This window comes from Chanodichthys erythropterus, chromosome 16 (assembly GCF_024489055.1).
Source record: "Chanodichthys erythropterus isolate Z2021 chromosome 16, ASM2448905v1, whole genome shotgun sequence".
Lineage (NCBI taxonomy): Eukaryota > Metazoa > Chordata > Actinopteri > Cypriniformes > Xenocyprididae > Chanodichthys > Chanodichthys erythropterus.
This window is the reverse complement of record NC_090236.1, coordinates 27,402,053-27,421,155: the sequence shown is the minus strand read 5'-3', so window position 1 is coordinate 27,421,155 and position 19,103 is coordinate 27,402,053. Positions and strand designations below refer to the sequence as shown.

General features: G+C 36.5%; 3 protein-coding genes across 5 annotated transcripts in view; all 3 read right to left on the bottom strand.

Moving 5' to 3' along the window:
- pde4ca (phosphodiesterase 4C, cAMP-specific a) overlaps positions 1-10,455 on the bottom strand; it is a 51,230-nt gene extending 40,775 nt beyond the window's left edge. The window contains exons 1-3 of one of the 2 annotated variants that reach the window (XM_067364268.1): positions 10,374-10,455; positions 10,150-10,207; positions 9,637-9,851 (exon numbers count right to left, since the gene is read on the bottom strand). In XM_067364268.1, coding sequence (XP_067220369.1) covers positions 9,637-9,851; positions 10,150-10,191 — 257 coding nt within the window. In that variant the 5' untranslated portion in view covers positions 10,192-10,207; positions 10,374-10,455. Of the gene's footprint in view, positions 1-6,780; positions 7,165-9,636; positions 9,852-10,149; positions 10,208-10,373 lie in introns of those variants that run through there. The other variant, XM_067364270.1, reaches the window with a different exon arrangement.
- On the bottom strand, positions 10,360-14,887 carry mpv17l2 (MPV17 mitochondrial inner membrane protein like 2). 2 transcript variants are annotated; one of them, XM_067364273.1, is made up of 5 exons: positions 14,031-14,887; positions 13,695-13,856; positions 12,709-12,785; positions 12,491-12,617; positions 10,360-11,470 (listed from the first exon to the last, which is right to left on the bottom strand). In XM_067364273.1, exons 1-5 carry the CDS (start codon positions 14,242-14,244, stop codon positions 11,436-11,438), a joined length of 615 nt encoding a protein of 204 aa, XP_067220374.1. In that variant the 5' UTR covers positions 14,245-14,887; the 3' UTR covers positions 10,360-11,435. The 2 variants fall into 2 exon arrangements, with proteins under 2 accessions (XP_067220374.1, XP_067220375.1); XM_067364274.1 differs by having other exon boundaries at positions 10,416-11,470; positions 14,055-14,622.
- A 74-nt stretch (positions 14,888-14,961) lies between these two features.
- On the bottom strand, positions 14,962-17,044 carry ifi30a (IFI30 lysosomal thiol reductase a). Its single transcript, XM_067364272.1, has 7 exons — positions 16,847-17,044; positions 16,379-16,561; positions 16,002-16,076; positions 15,793-15,882; positions 15,539-15,691; positions 15,389-15,457; positions 14,962-15,278 (listed from the first exon to the last, which is right to left on the bottom strand). The coding sequence occupies exons 1-7, from the start codon at positions 16,979-16,981 to the stop codon at positions 15,213-15,215; spliced, it is 771 nt and encodes a 256-aa protein (XP_067220373.1). The 5' UTR covers positions 16,982-17,044; the 3' UTR covers positions 14,962-15,212.
- Positions 17,045-19,103: the final 2,059 nt, after the last annotated feature.

Here is a 19,103-nt window from a genome sequence, read left to right as displayed (position 1 = left end):
TTTGAAACTAAAAATGATTCAGACACTTTGACCTGACCATGTTTTGCTTAAGTGTTATCTGACATAATTAAGATTATTTTTTTCTGACACAGTTTAACTCTTGAGATTGTCATATTTTATTACCATTTTTTTAAACTGAAGTGAATAAACTGTAATAATGAATGAAATGTTCAAGGTGTCTGAATAAATTTTGGTTTGACTGTATATCAAATCTTAAAAACACAAAATCTATTCTTCATCTACCCTACAAACGAACCTACAGTCATTATAAAATAAGTGCAGATGATTTGGCAGCCTGTAAGTGACAGGAGGAGAGGAGAGAGAAAGTTTAAGTTGATCTGTTTATGGGTCAGGCGAGGGTGAGGGAGGAGGGCTGCTGCAGGCGCTTGAACTCAGGTTGTTGATATTGGCCAAACAGTCTTGAGAGGCAGATCAGCACATGACAGCATAGCGCTCAAGAAGAACGTCAAGAGCAGCGTGAGCTTTACACACAAGATCTGGATCCAAAACACATCTAGCATCTCTGAAAAGTTGTTAAAGCAAAAGCAGCAATAAAAAAAGACAAACTCTTTTAATTATGTTTGTCAAAATCCAGGTGGTAAAAAAATCTGGGGAAGTTATAATTCTTCTCTAAAATACCCACAGATCAGATTGTGTTACTTCACTGAACTCACATGCCTTGTATGTGCAGCATAGCACAGAATCAGCTCCCTAAATATTGAGAGATTCATGGGTCAAAATATTTGCCACGGTGAGATGCATTAATCTCTAGCGCAGTTAAGAACCAGAAAAGTTATATTTAACCACTCTCAGTGGAAGGACTTCTCAGAGGAAACAGATCTGCTGTTACACTGGCCGGCCAAAAAAAAGTCGCTGTTTGGATTTAAATAGGCAAATACTTAAGATTTTATGACTGGATCATTATTGCTGTGATTAATATGTTTCTAGCATGTTATTTGCTTGGGAACAGTTCTTTTAACCCCAATTGATGAAGGGTGTAGCATTTAATTTCTTAATCAATCATGTACAGAAGATGTATCATGGCCATATTCCAGGATGACAAAGCCAAGATTCATCAGGCTCAAATTGTGAAAAACTTGTTGGGAAGGAGCATGAATCAACAACATTTATTTCAACAAGAACTCTTGCATTGTCAATACAAGATCTTGGCCAAAAATTGATGCAATTTTTGGCCAAGATCTTGTATTGACAATGCAAGAGTCAAGCACTCTGTAAAGTCTACTCCAGCACATCCCAAAGACTTTCAATGAATTTAACGTCTGGACACAGAGATGCCAAATGTGTGAAAATGCTTCTTCATGCTCCCTCCCAACCATTCTTTCACAATTTGAGCCTGATGAATCTTGGCTTTGTCATCCTGGAATATGTCCATGATGTCTTCCTAAATGGTTGGTTAGGAAATTAAAAGCTACACACTCCATCAATTAGGGTTAAAAGAACTGTTCCCAAACATATAACATGAGAAAAACATAATAATCACAGCAATAATGATCCAGTCATAGACTCTTAAAGGGTTAGTTCACCCAAAAATGAAATTTTTGTCATTAATTACTCACCCTCATGTCATTCCACATCTGTAAGACATTCGTTCATCTTCGGAACGCAAATTAAAATATTTTTGATGAAGTTCCGAGTGTTTTTTTATCCCCCATAAAAGCAACGTAATTACCGTCATTCAAGATCCAGAAAAGTAGTAAAGACATCGTTAAAACAACGTGACTATAGTAGTTAAACCTTAAAGGTGCTAAAGAGGATGTTTTGTTTTATACATTTTTGCAATATTACTTGAAACTGTCTTTACTAACTGATAAAAGACTATTTATTAGGTACACTGAAAGGAATAATATTAATATACATCATCTGTGCACGAGGTAGGGCCTTAAAAACATCAGATCATCGCATAAACGATTGGCCCTCTGGCTTGTCAATCACTGCCGTGACGTTCCTTGTGAGAGACGAGCGCGGCTGCGCACTCCAGTAACTTTCCACACTCCACAGGCGCCGCATGCAATGCTTTTGTCAGGAGACAGGAGTAACAACTGCAGATTATGAGTTACCTGCGGTGAGTCCGACATAATGAATCCACTAACACGACACAGCGAATGCTGGTGGTAAACACTCGTTTTCCAATACTTCTGCACGGGTTTTAGGAGGCGTTCCCTCGAAAGGAGGGGGGGGGTTGTTCTTACGCATGTGCTCATTTCAAAAACTCAGTAACAGTCTTTGGTTTCTCAGTCGACGAAAAGATCCTCTTTATCACCTTTAATGTTTTGTTTTTGCCCACACAAATAAAACGTATTCGCGTCACTTCATAACATTAAGGGTGCCCTAGAAAGCGTTGTCATGTAAGTCTAAGGTGTCCCCTGAATGTGTCCTTGAAGTTTCAGCTCAAAATACCCCATAGATTTTTTTTAATTCATTTTTTTAACTGCCTATTTTGGGGCATCATTATAAATGCGCCGATTCAGGCTGCTTCCCCTTTAAATCGTCGCGCTCCCTGCCCCCCAAGCTCTCGACTCTACATACATTGCATAAACAAAGTTCACACAGCTAATATAACCCTCAAAATGTATCTTTACAAAATGTTCGTCATGCATGCTGCATGTATGCATCGGATCATGCGAGTATAGTATTTATTTGGATGTTTGCATTTGATTCTGAGTTTGATAGTGCTCCGTGGCTAAAGCTAACATTACACACTGTTGTAGAGATGATGTTGTAATAAACGATGGTAACTTTAACCACATTTAACAGTACATTAGCAACATGCTAATGAAACATTTAGAAAGACAATTTACAAATATCACTAAAAATATAATTTAATCATGGATCATGTCAGTTATTATTGCTCCATCTGCCATTTTTCGTTATTGTTCTTGCTTGCTTACCTAGTCTGATGATTCAGCTGTGATGCTCCAGATGTTAATAGTGGCTGCCCTTGTCTAATGTCTTGAACATGAGCTGGCATATGCAAATATTGGGGGCGTACATATTAATGATCCCGACTGTTACGTAACATTCGGTGTTATGTTGAGATTCGCCTGTTCTTCTGAGGTCTTTTAAACAAATGAGATTTATATAAGGAGGAGGAAACAATGGAATTTGAGACTCACTGTATGTAATTTCCATGTACTGAACTCTTGTTATTCAACTATGCCAAGGTAAATTCAATTTTCAATTCTAGGGCACCTTTAAGGTTGAACCACTGTAGTCATGTTGACTATTTTAACGATGTCATTACTACTTTTCTGTTCCTTGAATGACAGTAATTACGTTGCTTTCCATGGGGGATAAAAAAAAATCTTAATTTGTGTTCCAAAGATGAACAAAGGTCTTGCGGATGTGGAATGACATGAGGGTGAGTACTTAATAACAAAAAAGTTCATTTTTGGGTGAACAAACCCTTTAAGTATTTGCCTATTTAAATCCAAATTTAGCTAAAAAAACACTTTCAAGGTCCTGACACAAAATGTTAAATAAAGTTTCTTGCTCTGATTTGCTTCATCTCTTGCAGACCGTATTCTGACAGAGATATGGCTTGTTTAATCATTCCTGTTCCTACACCATCCTGCCATAATTCTCCAACAGCCTGTTTCTTTCTTCCCCTAAATCCTTGACACACACACACAAAAAAGTTCTTTTCAGCTTTCAAAGTCACATTTGACCTGTGTGGACTTCCACTGTTCACAGAGCCAAGAAAACTGCTTCAGTGTCCATTAGATGGATGGCAGGTTGACTCTTTCCACTTACATCACACAAACCAGCTGACATGAACACGGTGACCTGTGTTTAAACATTTCAGCTGAAACTGTTCTCTTGCAGATTTATTCTCTGATAAACAACTTCTGAGTTTGCTTGTGGTCACCTCTTGGCAAAAAACTTGATAACTGTAATAAGTTAATAAATATTTGAAGTAATGTCTATTTCACAGTTTTGAAGTATAACACCTCCTGTGAGCTCTGCTGATGATTTCTCAACATTTATTGCATGTGCGTGTATGGCTGGGGATGTTTACAGTGTTGTCAGGGTCTGACTTCCTCAAATCTTGGAAGTTTAACAGACACAAAAACAACTGAAAAAAGGGGCTGTAACATGTCAAATGCACAGGCGTTAGAGATGTATTTTGGCAATGGCTTGCAAAAGGGCAGTTTTATACTGGGTTTTATTGATGTCAATCTCTATAAAACTCAGGCAATTACATAGTTTGAATCATGTGATTCTTCACTTTCAGTGTTTTAAAGACAATAAAAAAGAAATAAAAAAGACTTCATCTTTTCTAACATTCACATTTTGTTGAAATATATGCTACTTAGCATTAGGTATAACACAGACTACTGTTTAAAAGTTTGGGGTCAGTAATTGTTTTGAAAGAAACTTTTACTATTATTCAGCACAGATGCATTAAATTGATCAAAGGTGACAGTAAAGATATTTATAATTAGGGATGGGTATTGACAATTTTCACGATTCGATTCAATTACTATTCACATGATTTTGATTCGATTACGATATCTTATTTATTTTGGATGTAGTATTTCATTTACAATACATGGCAAATTTTCTAGAGGAAAAAGAAAAAAACTCTCAACTAATGCTTTAAACTACACATGGGAGTCAGTTGGTATACTATAATAATACTGACGGTTAAATCAACTCATTTATATACAAACACTTAAATTACACTCAATGTTTTTATTATAAATAAAGTTTAGAATTACATAATCATATTTCTACTCCAATTCGTTTTTTTTTTTTTTTTTAAATATAGACATTTAAATCGCTGCTGTCATAACTGATTTATTCAAACATGCATTAAATATTGAAGAACATTAAAAGTGAATATGTAACGGTGCATAGCTATATTATCAGAATTCTTTCTAGAGTACACTTTTCTAGCTGACTAATGAGTTTATGGTCACTGAATATGTTTTTCTGAGGTAAATGTGACGTTATGTGACACTGTTTACAAGCTGTTTCATTGACGTCTTTCCGAGGTTGAAACACTGAGCTAATACACGAGACATGATACGGATTTTGGTAAGTTTTACTGTATATTTTAACATACCTCCAGATGTTTATTCATGTTTATTTCCCGCTGTAGCTGGTATTAAAGCGGAGAAGAGGATGTTCACATGCGCTCCATGTTGCCGCTTCGCTTTAACTGAGGCGCTAAAGTGATCCATCACGTCACATTAAAGGGACAGTTCACCCAAAAATGAAAATTTGATGTTTATCTGCTTAGCCCCAGCGCATCCAAGATGTAGGTGGCTTTGTTTCTTCAGTAGAACACAAATGATGATTTTTAACTCCAACCGTTGATGTCTGTCAGTCTTATAATGCGAGTCAATGGTCACACAGTATATAAGAGTCAATAAACATGCACAGACGAATCCAAATTAAACCCTGCGGCTCGTGACGGCACATTGATGTCCTAAGACACGAAACGATCGGTTTGTGCGAGAAACCGAACAGTATTTCTATAATTTTTTACCTCTAAAACACCACTATGTCCAACTGCATTCATCACTCGATTCGTGAGGTCTGATCGCGCTCTGACAACGACAGTGATGTCTGGCACTCATTGAAGTATATGTGCGAGACATCACTGCCATTGTCAGAGCGCTATCAGACCTCACCAAGCAATTGCTGAACGCAGTTGGACATAGTGGTGTTTAAGAGGTAAAAAATGATATAAATACTATTCGGTTTCTCGCACAAACCGATCGTTTCGTGTCTTAGGACATCAATGTGCCGTCACGAGCCGCAGGGTTTAATTTGGATTCGTCTGTGCATGTTTATTGACTCTTATAAACTGTGTGACCATTGACTCGCATTATAAGACTGACAGACATCAACGGTTGGAGTTAAAAATCATCATTTGTGTTCTACTGAAGAAACAAAGTAACCTACATCTTGGATGCGCTGGGGCTAAGCAGATAAACATCAAATTTTCATTTTTGGGTGAACTGTCCCTTTAAACAGCGTCAAAACGGTATTTATTTTTTGAATCTCATAATAAGATGGACATAAAAACATTGTATTTTTTATCACATAAATGCAATGAGCATAAGAAACTTGTTTCAAATCCCCAAATGTTTGAACAATAGTGTAGCAATTGAAAATAGAAAAAAACAACAACTGTTAAACCAAAAAAGCCAATAATTTGCAGAACTTACAAACCGCGTTGACAACGTAACAAGTATTATTTGACACAAATGCTGCTGACTTGGGTTTATCAAGGTCCAAAAATCTACACTTTAAGAAATGTTTTGTCAGGTAACCTAAAAAAATATAACATAAAATATAACTATAAAAATATGATCATTCTCTGTGCTATACATGCACCTATATCTAAAATTCTCAAGAAGTTAAGAGCTCATAGTTAATTTTACCAAAAGGTTGGATTTTACCAGGCTTAAGAGACAGAACCAGTTTAACTACGTGCAAAAAAGCAGTTCATTCGATCACTGCTGAGATAGGCTGACAATAAATAGCTCAGGTCAAGATATCCTCCCAAACAAAGGCATCTTTTTATGCTTCCACACAGCAGACAAACCACCTCCTTGATTACAGTGATTATAATTGTAGCTAGAAGTGTTAGCATCAATACAAACTTTGGACGGGGGGAGCAACCACAAAATTCACCATGTGATGTGCTGTTACGTAGATGCCAGTGCCACAAGACTTCTGTGTGTGTGTTTGAAGCCAAGCCTCCCGGTAAGAGGCTAAATAAACGATGCAGAAGGATTCAGAACCTACCTGGGAGTGTGAGCCAAAGTGAAGCGTCTCTGCAAAGCAATGCTGCGATTCATCATCAGCCTCCGGAAGAGCAGAGGCGAGTTGCGGGGAGAACTCCGAGGAGAGTCCCGTGGAGACATTTTGGGGGAGCCAGTGGGAGAGTTTCCCTTCAGCTTGAGATGCGAGGGTCTCTGAGGTCTCTCCTCTTCCGAACCCTCTGAGAGCATGTCACTCATGACAGCAGAGTTCCTGTGTCTTCACAACTGGCCGGACGATTGTCTAGTCATGGCATGAGTTGCTCTCTCACACTTCTTTCTCAACACAAAAACCACAGTCTACATCTCTCACCCTTCACTAGAGCTGAGAAATTCAGCCTTGCTTCAGAGATCACAGGCGCATTAATGGAGCCAGCCATCATAGCAATGGAACATCTCCCCTCGTGAACTCGCTTTGTTTACATAACTTGGAAGACTTCCCTCCAACAGACTAAATATGGCAGTGTGATTTACAATGAGAAGACTTCATGATAGAGCTCTCTAAGTGGCCCCACCTCCGCATTAAGACTATAAGTGTGCGAGGTCTAGTGTTTACTGGTCTATAATGACTTCCTGTTCCAGTCCCCTGGTGTGCACAAAAGCCAACGCACAAGCGGTGCGATGCAGAGTTGATCACGGCGTTCAGATTTTCTCTGAGAAATGCGTATGCCTTTCACATGTTCAAGGTTTACCAGGAGAAGTCACATGAAAGCTCTGACTATAAAAAGCAAAGTCAGATAAAGTCAGACAGAGAGCATGGCTCATGTCACGATGGCCCTCTATCACGGGCCCCATGGGCTTTGATTATCAGAGGGGAAAGGTTTCCTGTGATCCTTTGACTGCCGGATGAGTTGTGTATGCAAAAACAATATGCATACAGTGGTCCTCCGAAAAAGGATTTTTCATACTTTAGATACACTTCAAAATGTTGTATGCATTACAAAACAATATACTGAACCTTCTATTAAAACTTTATATTAAATACGAAAACTTTTTTTAATTAAAGCTTTTTTACACTAACACTACCATTTAAAAGTTTGGGGTCAGGAATATGTTTTTTTTTTTCCATCATTTTATTCAGCAAAGATGGATTAAATGGTTCAAAAGTGACAGTAAAGATATCTATAATGTTACACAAGATTTTCCATTCAAATAGACGCTGTCCTTGAACTTTATATTCATCAAAGAATCTATAATACATACATATATATCATATATAATCATCATATTAGAATGACTTCTGAGGGATCATGTGACACTGAAGACTGGAGTAATGATGCTGAAAATTCAGCTTTGCCCTCACAGAAATAAATGGCATTTTATATATGTATTAAAATAGAAAACAGTTATATTGAATTGTAATAATATGTCACAGTGTTACTGTTTTTACTGTAGGGCTGCACAATTAATCGGATTTCTAATCGGGATTACAATTACGGGTGCCACAATTATGTAATCGACACAATTACAACAACAAAAAATTAGTTTAACATTAAAATACCATGCTTGTTTTTTTGTTTTTGTTTTTAAGAAGAAACCAAACCAATGTATAGTTGACATATGAGGCTAATGCTATATAGTTTTTAGCTAATTTCATATAAAAATATGGCATGCAGTTGCTTCAATCAAAAGTGTAAAACTCTTCAAAACATCATGTAAAATGTGATAATCGTAATTAATAATCGCAATTACAATTCCAAGGGAATAATCGACAATTATGATTTTTGTCATAATCGTGCAGCCCTATTTTATTGTATTTTTGATCAAATAAATGCAGCCTTGGTGAGTATCTATCAAATATTACCTACTCCGAACTTATGAATGGTAGTATATGCATTGCTCAAAATCAATACAAAATGCATTTGGATGCTTTCTGGTGGTCAGACATTAGTGGATCATGCTCATAGTTTGAGTAATGATCTACATACTCTGGCCTATATACTGTGGTTAGGACATGTGTGTGAACTTGCTGACTTCATGTTTTAAGTGTGACTTATTGTAAGTGTCGAAATCATTTTTAGACCCACTGTATATGTGGAGGAAAAATTGATCAAGTTTCAAGCCTTGCTAAGTTATTTGGGCTGTCATGAGAAAGGAAAACCCTTAGTTAGTAGCAACATTTCTTTAAACTGAATAGCAAATAATGAACAATAACCTCCTAGAGAATAAAGAATGTGTTGTTGTTCTTGTGACTTTTACTATTTTATATCTTAATGATATCAGCTGCCACTAAAGTTCCCTGAAAAGTGAGTCTGGTAAATAATTACAGTTCATAACTGCACATTTACTGTCTTTGTTCATGGTTTTTGTTCTGAGTGTTTTCTTGTCACATGTATTTTTCTGGTCATTAGGGAACAATAGCTCCCTCTGCTGGCTCTATAAGCAAAACGTCTGGATACTACATCAATTAATGAATAACTGAGGTATATATATGCATTAAACAACAATTTTAACAATACTGATGTAGTTCAATGTCCATTACATTAAATTACAAGCCAATGTACCTTGTATTAGTCAAGAACCAACATAAGCCAACAACACAACATTGAAACAGTAAATGCTCGGGCCTAAAGTTGCTGACGTGAAGCCACTATTTTGAAAACAGGTACATGACAACAGGTTATCGACTAAAATCTGTTTTAGTGTAAAGTTCCTCTAACCCTTACACTTGTTTACAACAGACGATAAAAACAAGATTTTCTTCATTCTTCTTCACAAATTGTACAAAGAACTCGATCGTCACTACCAGAAATTCAAATCTTTTCGTCAGATGATCCCTGGTTAAGATTAAGTCATTCAAATTGTCTAAAAAAAAGATTAAAAAAAAAGAAAAGTGGCTTACCATGAACTTTGAGAAGTATCGGACTCGAGGCCATTGGCGCTGCCGAGACAGAACGTGGCATTGCGGTGTGTGTTCTCTGAATCTCCCTGAGCCGAGAGCCGGCGGGACAGACGGGGAAGCTGAATGATCCCTGAAAATGTCCTCTTAACTTTACGGTGACTATGCAAGGGTTTGGATCCTTGCAGGCCCTGCTGGTTCTCAGTGTCCCATTCTCTCTGAATTAAACAGAGAAAGTAAATACATTCTACACCAAGACATAATCTCTTCAGAACAGCACAAAATACAATTGTAATAATGACATAATTACTAGGTAACTATAACAAACTAATAATATCCAATGTTAATTTGCCAAATAGTTTATTTGAATTATATAATGCCTAATATCTTAAGGAATGCTTTATTTTGTGTTATAATGGGTGGAAATCTGCAGTGTCACAGTGAATCAAAACTAATCTTTTCAGAATCAAACCGGGGGATAATAACTGTGAGCGCTGATGAACTGATATGACCTACCTCTGATGTCCAGAAAGACTTCAAAGAAGAACTTTTCTTCATATTGTTGGAGGCACTTCTGAAAATACACACTTCATGATAGACAACAATAAAACACATTCTACATGACTAAAAAATATAAACGATAATAAGAAAAATTAAGCACCATTCAATAAATAGGCCAATCAATAATAAACAAAACAATTATTTTAATGAACTATAAATGTGCAGCAAATAACACATACCTCTAAAACAGAGATGATATGGTAAGATGTATTGTGTTGTTCTTCAAATAATTTTTAAGCATATCTTCAGTCCAAGAGTTACACATTCTGGTCACTTCCAAAAAAAAAAAAAACATTTTTTGTCCAATCCTGTGGCAAGTAACCATCATAACTCAAACTAAATGATTTGTGAGAACATCCTGTCAGAACACCTGTGTTTTATCAGTCTGGAAGCCCCTATGAGGACGGTGTCCTTCTCACTCAGCAGGTTTGTCTGTGCTGACTGCAGAGCAGCTCGCGTGATGTCAAGGACTGTCATACACCACGGAAAGATGGATGTCTTGATAGATGAGCAAAAGTGCTTCTTCATATTTGGATTTAAACCTCAACGTATGAGTTATAAAGTATAAAAATCATTCTCGAAATTATGATAATATTCAAAACGCACAAAATAATTTTATTTTCTTCCATTTTAAAAAAAAAAACAGTGTCACATAAAGACAGTGCCGATATCAAAAAGTCTAGCCAGCTGATGCATTTATCATCAAAAAATGAAATTGAAAATTTACATGTAAAGGCAATTTATGAACAACAGAAACTTGAAGCACACAAACAGCCAACCACATCACTGCTTATGCAGCATAGGGTTATGTTACAGCATCCATCCAGTATATATGACAGTAATTTTGGCACATTAGTGCAATTATAAACATGCTTGACCAAAATAAAAATATTTCTTATGGTGAAGGAAGATTATTATTATTATTATAATATATAATCGGTATACTATACCACCATACTATACCATATAAGAATATATTTGTAAACAGTATGATTTTATAAACTGCTCTTCATGTCAACAATACACGGATTCCAGACAGTTAAATCTGTTTAAAATTACATTCAATCCTTTTTATATAATTCAAAATTAAAACAACAATTGTATTAATTATATTATATGAAATTTAAAAAAAAAAAAGCTGTACATTAACAGTCTTGATTAATCTGATTTAATTTAATTTTTGTGATCCAACCAGATCTGGGTTTTGAAATATTCCTTTTCTTCAGACATCTTCACTCAGTTCATTCAGCTTCTCTTGTGGAATCTGCTTGGTCTCCTGGAAAAACACAAATGTCATGCATCACATGTCACAAGGACGCTCACACCCATGAAAAGAGAGTCTTGCTTCAATTTTAAACCTGCCAAGTGCCAGTGTTGGGGAAAGCATTAAAGCATTTAAAAGTAATGCATTGCAATATTGCGTTACTCCCTAAAAAAAAGTAACTAATTGCGTTTCTTTTTCTCACCTGGGCTGGGCTTGCTTGCTTTTTTTTTTTTTTTTTTAAGAACAACAAAAAAAGTTCTATTTTTGGCAAAAGCTAAGGCACTTTCACACCAAAAGTGAAATGAATAAGCCTCAGGCTGAAGGAAATACATATTTACTCCTGTACAGTAGAGGGCGCAGCTCAAACAAACCTTTCAGCTGTGCTGCCATTCTGAATTAAAGAAGAATGGGATACAGAAGTTCAACACTCTTATTTCTAAATCTAAAGTAATTTCTGCTTATCAGTATGGTTAAATTAGATCATTAAAGGTCAGCCGCAAAGACATTGGTTAATAAAGTGAGATTAAATACATAAAGTATATGAGTAATTTAATATAGTTAATTATTACAAGTTTGTGTAAAATTCTGAGATTGTATTTCACTGTTTTTATTCATTTTGAGGAATACTGAATGTTTTCGTGCAAGTGAGATGAGTAAAATGCACGTTCACATTTAGTCTAGAACTACAATAACCATCATATTTACACACAGCGCACACACCTCTGCACTTTATTTCTGTCAACACGAGAACAGGAATTGTCAGTCAATAAATGTGAAAAAATAACTTGAATTACTTATTTGAAAAATAACAGATATTTTGTGGTAAATTGAAAAAGTAATGTGTTACATTACTAGTTACTTGGAAAAGTAATCTGATTACGTAACTCAAGTTACTTGTAATATATTACCCCCAACACTGCCAAGTGCAAGTAAAACTTGACCATCAAGACTACATTAATAATTGTATAACGTATTACAAATGTATTGTTATGTTATGCCTTGTGTCATGTGACAGATGCAAACATGTCTTACTGTGTTTGAGGTAGGAGAGGTAGGTGTCCCATCCCAGGGTAATTATGTTCACATAAAGGACACGGAACTTGGGTGGCAAGAAGTAGAAGTTTACCATTTGAGCTGCTGGCCAAACACACCAATCTGCCTAAAAAGAAGCATGTTATGAAAAGCTGTCAGCTATGAAGATATATAATTTGAAGTTGAACTAAGAACACATGCTTATCAGTGCAACATACCTTGTAAAATTCCCAAAATTTGTCTCTGAATTCTCTTTGTGCCTCAGACAAAGTGTGACCCTCCATCATTCCCATACCTTCATTAAAAATAAATAAATAAATAAAACAGGTGTAATGTCTTTTAGACTTTCATTCATTATTTTAGAAATCTTAAAGGGATAGTTCACCCAAAAATGAAAATTTGATGTTTATCTGCTTACCTCCAGGGCATCCAAGATGTAGGTGACTTTGTGTCTTCAGTAGAACACAAATGATGATTTTTAACTCCAACCGTTGCCGTCTGTCAGTCGTATAATGCATGGCAATGGGAACACAATCTATAAGAGTCAAAAAACATGCACAGACAAATCCAAATTAAACCCTGCGGCTCGTGACGACACATTGATGTCCTAAGACACGAAACGATCGGTTTGTGCGAGAAACAACCAGTATTTATATATTTTTTTTACCTCTAAAACACTACTATGTCCAACTGCCTTGAGCGCACAGCATCCGGTGTGTGAGGTGTGTACTTGATCTGGTGCTCTCTCGTGTGTATACATCACTCATCACGCTCAAGGCATTTGGACATAGTGGTGTATTAGAGGTTAAAAAAATTATACAAATACTGCTCGGTTTCTTGCACAAACCGATCGTTTCGTGTCTTAGGACATCAATGTGTCGTCACGAGCCGCAGGGTTTAATTTGGATTTGTCTGTGCATGTTTTTTTTGCCTCTTATAGATTGTTTTCCCATTGCCATGCATTATACGGCTGACAGACGGCAACGTTTGGAGTTAAAAATCATAATTTGTGTTCTACTGAAGACACAAAGTCACCTACATCTTGGATGCCCTGGGGGTAAGCAGATAAACATTAAATTTTCATTTTTGGGTCAACTATCCCTTTAAGATTTATTATGCCTCACTACTGCAAAATGTATTTAAATTCTGAGACTATAACTGAGTGAGAAACAGAAATTAATGGAAATCAGCAGCAAGATCTCACCTAGAAAGTACCAGGCCCCCAGTGCTGGCGATGCAACCAGCTGATCAGTAAGCACTTTCTTGCAGACATTACTTATGCCATTGCCAACAAAGTATTTGTCGAGCCACATGTACCAATAGTGCATGAAGGGACCCATAGAGCATCCGACGGCAAACATACAACCTATAGAGGGCGCAACACCGCGAGTGTTAATAAATCTCGCGTTACTTTCAACACAGGACATTCACACGATACTTTAACAAAAATAAGATAAAAGTTTTTTTTCGTGTGACGCATTAGCACGTAAATTACAAGCATGACCTGATATATATATATATATATTTAAACAAGCCAAACTTTTTGTGTTTGTGTTGTTGTCACCTGTACGCCACCAGTCACGTGCTCGTCCGGGTGTCTTTCGTATCTCTCGCGTCTGCTGGATGAGGTCGCCCGCTGCTAACATTCCCCCACAACTAACCGTGTTCGTTACGATCAGAAATCTGCCTCTGAAAAGCGGCTTCCAGTAACCGGCGATCCGTATGAGAAAGTCCTTACTCTGACGGGATATCATGTTTACGCCGATTTAACGTAACGTTAAATTCCTCAAGTTTCTGATCATTCGTCACTTCTGCTCCTTTACTCCACCAGGATAGATGGCACAAGACACACAAAAATATATTTAAACACTGAGAAGTGTTGCTAACCTAAAATTGAAAGGAATTAATCTTCCTTAGGCTAATACTCTCAGATAAATAGTCAAAGCATGTTTACAGTTGTTACGATATCCCCGAATTGTTTCTTTACCTAAGTTCAGCTGCAATTACATTACTAAGATATTTACATCATTAAATTTCATTCATATAACCAACCAGCGGAACCCTGAGCAGCATGAAGGAGCCGGTGACGAGTCAAACGCGTAATGGCGTTGCGCTCATGAGCATCAAGATTGCGTCAACGTGCGCAGAACGCCGCCTAATCAGTTTGACCCCTATGCTATCAATAGTCCAATCCCGTTTGACATACTTTTTGGATTTTCGGGTGCTTACTCTTTTATTATTAGTTATTAGCGATTGTTAATAATAATAGTTTTAATTTAAAACCTCAAAGTATTTTCACTTTGTAGGTCAAAATAATGTGGAAAGACTCAGGTTAATGATAAACAAATAATGTAGACAAGCAAAAAATTAAAACCATTGAGGAAGCATTTCTCTTGAGTAAAGTCCAGTTTAGCAATGATTTTTTGATTTTTCTTAATCATTAACACAAGCAAATGAAATTTAATGTGATGGAAATTTTTTTTAATTTTATGCATGCATACAAAATGGTTTAAAACGTGACTGTATAAAAATAAGGTCAACAGTTGTAGTCAGCAGCACAAAACCAATGTTTAAAATCACACTTTCATGTACATATAGGCATAAAACAACAGTTATTCAAATAAAAAAAATATTCAAATGCATCATTTCAGCATGTATTCACTTGTGTTTTATGCACAGTCTCCATTCCTGGCATGAGTAGTGTTGTTATCAGATTGAATGATCACTTCATGCAGTAACTGCTGGGTGTCTTCTTCAACCCTTGACCACAAGCAGCTGGTTTATCACCCTATATGAACACAAAGAATGAAGAGGTCATGTGATGGACTCCTCATTGATAGGATAAAACACTGAAATGATACAATACACCAACAGACACCTATCAGAATGCAAACAAACCTTGTACAAACTGCACACAAGATTGAAGAGAGAATTCATTGCTTTTTCCTGGAGGTCGTCGGTGTGTTCCTGCAGGGACAACATTGAGTCATTTAATTATACTGATTTTTAAAAAAAAAATCCTTATAAATAATAAACAAACTTCCTTACTCCATTAATGGTTATCCAAGGCACATACTGATGAGGGGGCTTCAGAGCATTTGTTTTCACTGCATTTTCATGCATCAATTTATTGCCCTGGTCTCCCTTCACACACTCCATGACTGAATCCCATGTTACTTTAGGAAAATAGACTCCAAGACACTGAGACATGGGAGCAGAGATATAAAATTAGCATTGCATTGCACCAGGGTTAATGGACGGATGGATAGAATAACAGCAGGTAAAATAAATTTACAACTTACAGGCTGGGCAGCTTTCAGCACATCTACTCCTGACTCCATGCAAAAAATGACTATAAAAGCGTCCACGCCTAGTTTATTCATCAGGCAGGTCTGATAGGAAAGATTACAATTATTATACCTCTATTTTTACTTCTAAACAAGATGTCTTCAATGTATTCACTTCTGCTTTTAAAATGTTTTGAATGATGAAATAAATAGCAAAACCTCACCTCAATCATGTTACCAAGACATTCATCCTCTCCGTGCTGACAGACGTAGGTGTACTTCCCCTGATCTTCTTTCTCCTATTTTTAAAATACATTATGAGTGTAAACAGAATTTAACATTAATGTAACCTACAAGATCAAGCCATTTATTTTTCTACTTTTACTAAGTGTAAACAAGATTAGTTGCTATTGGCGCTGTGTAAATTGTGTTAGATATTTGCATTGAGTCAAATAGGCCTACAAATAATCTAGTTTAAACCATGTTAAATGCAAATAGCAATAGATTCTATTCACACAAAGTGTAAATAGCAGTTATGCGCTGTTTGTACTAAGAATAAAATTGTCTGAGCAACAGTGGGCACTGGGCAGTATAAATATACCTGTGCATTTCCATATGGAACCAGCTCAATGTTCATGATGTCTGACAACATCAAGAAGGTTGGCACGAGCTGAAATACAAGAAAACCTCTGCATCCAGGACACAAAGACTCATAGTACAGGCTCACATTCACTTTGTCAGCGTTGGGCTTTGTGACATTAAACCTAGCGCATTGTTCCAGCACCTAAGAAAGAAGCGAATAAAAGGGAAATGATCAGTGCCAAAAAAAAAAAAGTTCGGGATTTCCCAGAGAGCGGAAAACAAAACGAGAAGTGTGAATTTTGTGCCTGGGCAATTTGCATAAATGTAGCATCTATATTGTAACTTCAAATAACTTTCACATGTAACTCAAATGTAACCTAGGCTATGTAATGTATTGCTAAAAAAGCAATATAAAAACATTAGCAATCTAATGGTTGCATATTATGAAATTTAAGGAGGAAGTCGTAAGTTTTGTTTTGATACTTACCCCACATTCAGCTGCAATGTCTGCAGAGTCGCACCATTGTGAAGGTGGAAACTTACAGGAGTAACCAGACCTAGCGCTGCATTTACTCAGCGACACTACAGCGAAGAACAACACAGACAGTTTAAAGCCGAACATGATTCCTGGTCACCTGCTTGCCTTGTTCTCGGAATTGAAATGTGTATGTGTACATCATTTTAAACTTTCTTCCTCCTACATATATCCAAGGACTGAGATTTTGATTGGTGTATTTTCGTGACGTCATTAAAAACCGGCAAAACTCACCATTGTAAATCCTGGAGACTTTTATTATGGCCACAAAACATTACAGCTGTCACGAGGAAGACTGCGCTGTTTTGTTCATAAATATTATGAAACATTATGATACTAGTTCAATTTTACATGTTTCCCGATTGAACTACCAAAAATGGCAACATTTAAACACACTGGCAACATATGTGACCAAAAAAAAAAAAAAAAAAACACTTTAAAAGGTTCTAAAATGAGCTGTATTTTACAGAAAATGGTCAACGATAAATGAAAATGCAGACTGTCTTGTTTCTGTGTGAACTTTATATGATTGGTGTAAACAATCACATGGGCTGTTTAAAGCCAGTTTGCTCCTCTGAACAACGATATGTTTTTTCTTGTTTTTTTTTTTTTTTTTGTATATATAGATTCTTAGAATATTTGCTTTGCATGCTCATTTGTAGTTACTTTAGTGGATTTTTTTATTCATTTTTAATACCGTATATATCCTAAACTGTAATGCATGATATTTAAAGGTGCCCTAGATTCAAAAATTGAATTTACCTTGGCATAGTTGAATAACAAGAGTTCAGTACATGGAAAAGACATACATTGAGTTTCAAACTCCATTGTTTCCTCCTTATGTAAATCTCATTTATTTAAAAGACCTCTGAAAAACAGGCGAATCTCAACATAACACAGATTGTTACGTAACTGTCGGGATCATTAATATGTACGACCCCAATATTTGCATATGCCAGCTCATGTTCAAGGCATAAGGCAAGGGCAGGCAGTATTAACATCTAGATCTGTGCACAGCTGAATCATCAGACTAGGTAAGCAAGCAAAGACAATAGCGAAAAATGGCAGATGGAGCGATAATAACTGACATGATCCATGATTACATGATATTTTTAGTGATATTTGTGAATTGTCTAAATATTTCGTTAGCATGTTGCTAATGTACTGTTAAATGTGGTTAGTTACCATAATTTCTTACTGTATTCACGGAGACAAGAGCCGCCGCTATTTTCATTTTTAAACACTTGCAGTCTGTATAATTCATAAACACAACTTCATTCTTTATAAATCTCTCCAACAGTGTGTAATGTTAGCTTTAGCCACAGAGCACTATCAAACTCATTCAGAATCAAATGTAAACATCCAAATAAATACTATACTCACATGATCCGATGCATACACGCAGCATGCATGACAAACATCTTGTAAAGATCTATTTGAGGGTTATATTAGCTGTGTGAACTTTGTAAATGCACTGTATTATCGCCGAGAGCTCGGTCGGGCAGGGAGCGTGCGATTTAAAGGGGCCGCGCGCTGAATCGGTGCATAGTTAATGTTGCCCCAAAATAGGCAGTTAAAAAAATTAATTAAAAAAAAAATCTATGGGGTATTTTGAGCTGAAACTTCACAGACACATTCAGGGGACACCTTAGACTTATATTACATCTTGTAAAAACTGGATCTAGGGCACCTTTAAGACAATATTGGCTGATTAGACGGCAATACTGAGCTAAACTGCAAACTGTTTGCCGTCTCTCTCTTCACCGTTCCCACATCTCAGACCTCAAATACATAAAATATTCCCCTTTAAAGACATTCGTTTTTAAAGTAAGAGTAAAGGAAACAATGTACAGCACTTATTGAAACAACCAAGTACCCTTGTAAGACCCCCCCACCCTGACCTTTCTTGCAAGAAATAAAAGCTTTGAAGACAATTGGACGTGTTTGTCTCTTATGCAGTAGAGTCGGAGTTTATTTTTTTGCCACAACACCATAAAAACAGTTTCTCATTGGATCTATGCAAATCCCATTTTGATCTATTTTGATCTCAAAAAGGTGAGTTGGCACTGAAAGGTGAGAAGTTTGCATCTATGCAAACAAACCATCCCAGTGGACAATATTAAGTCCTGCCCTTCATTTTTTCCTCTTTCCAGAAGCTGTTTCACTTGGATGTACGTCACAATGGGGAAGATGATTACAAATTCTGTTT

Bases quoted from the DNA above. Each gene is read 5' to 3' on its own strand.
- mpv17l2 (XM_067364273.1), bottom strand. From the start codon at position 14,244: ATGATATCCCGTCAGAGTAAGGACTTTCTCATACGGATCGCCGGTTAC. The intron at 13,857-14,030 runs GTTTGGCTTGTT...CGCCCTCTATAG, and splicing joins CAACAACACAAACACAAAAA to GTTGTATGTTTGCCGTCGGA. The intron at 12,618-12,708 runs GTATGTTGCACT...GCTTCTTTTTAG, and splicing joins AATTTTGGGAATTTTACAAG to GCAGATTGGTGTGTTTGGCC.
- ifi30a (XM_067364272.1), bottom strand. From the start codon at position 16,981: ATGTTCGGCTTTAAACTGTCTGTGTTGTTCTTCGCTGTAGTGTCGCTG. The intron at 16,562-16,846 runs GTAAGTATCAAA...CTTCTTTCTTAG, and splicing joins ACATTGCAGCTGAATGTGGG to GTGCTGGAACAATGCGCTAG. The intron at 16,077-16,378 runs GTATATTTATAC...TTTTAAAAATAG, and splicing joins TTCCATATGGAAATGCACAG to GAGAAAGAAGATCAGGGGAA.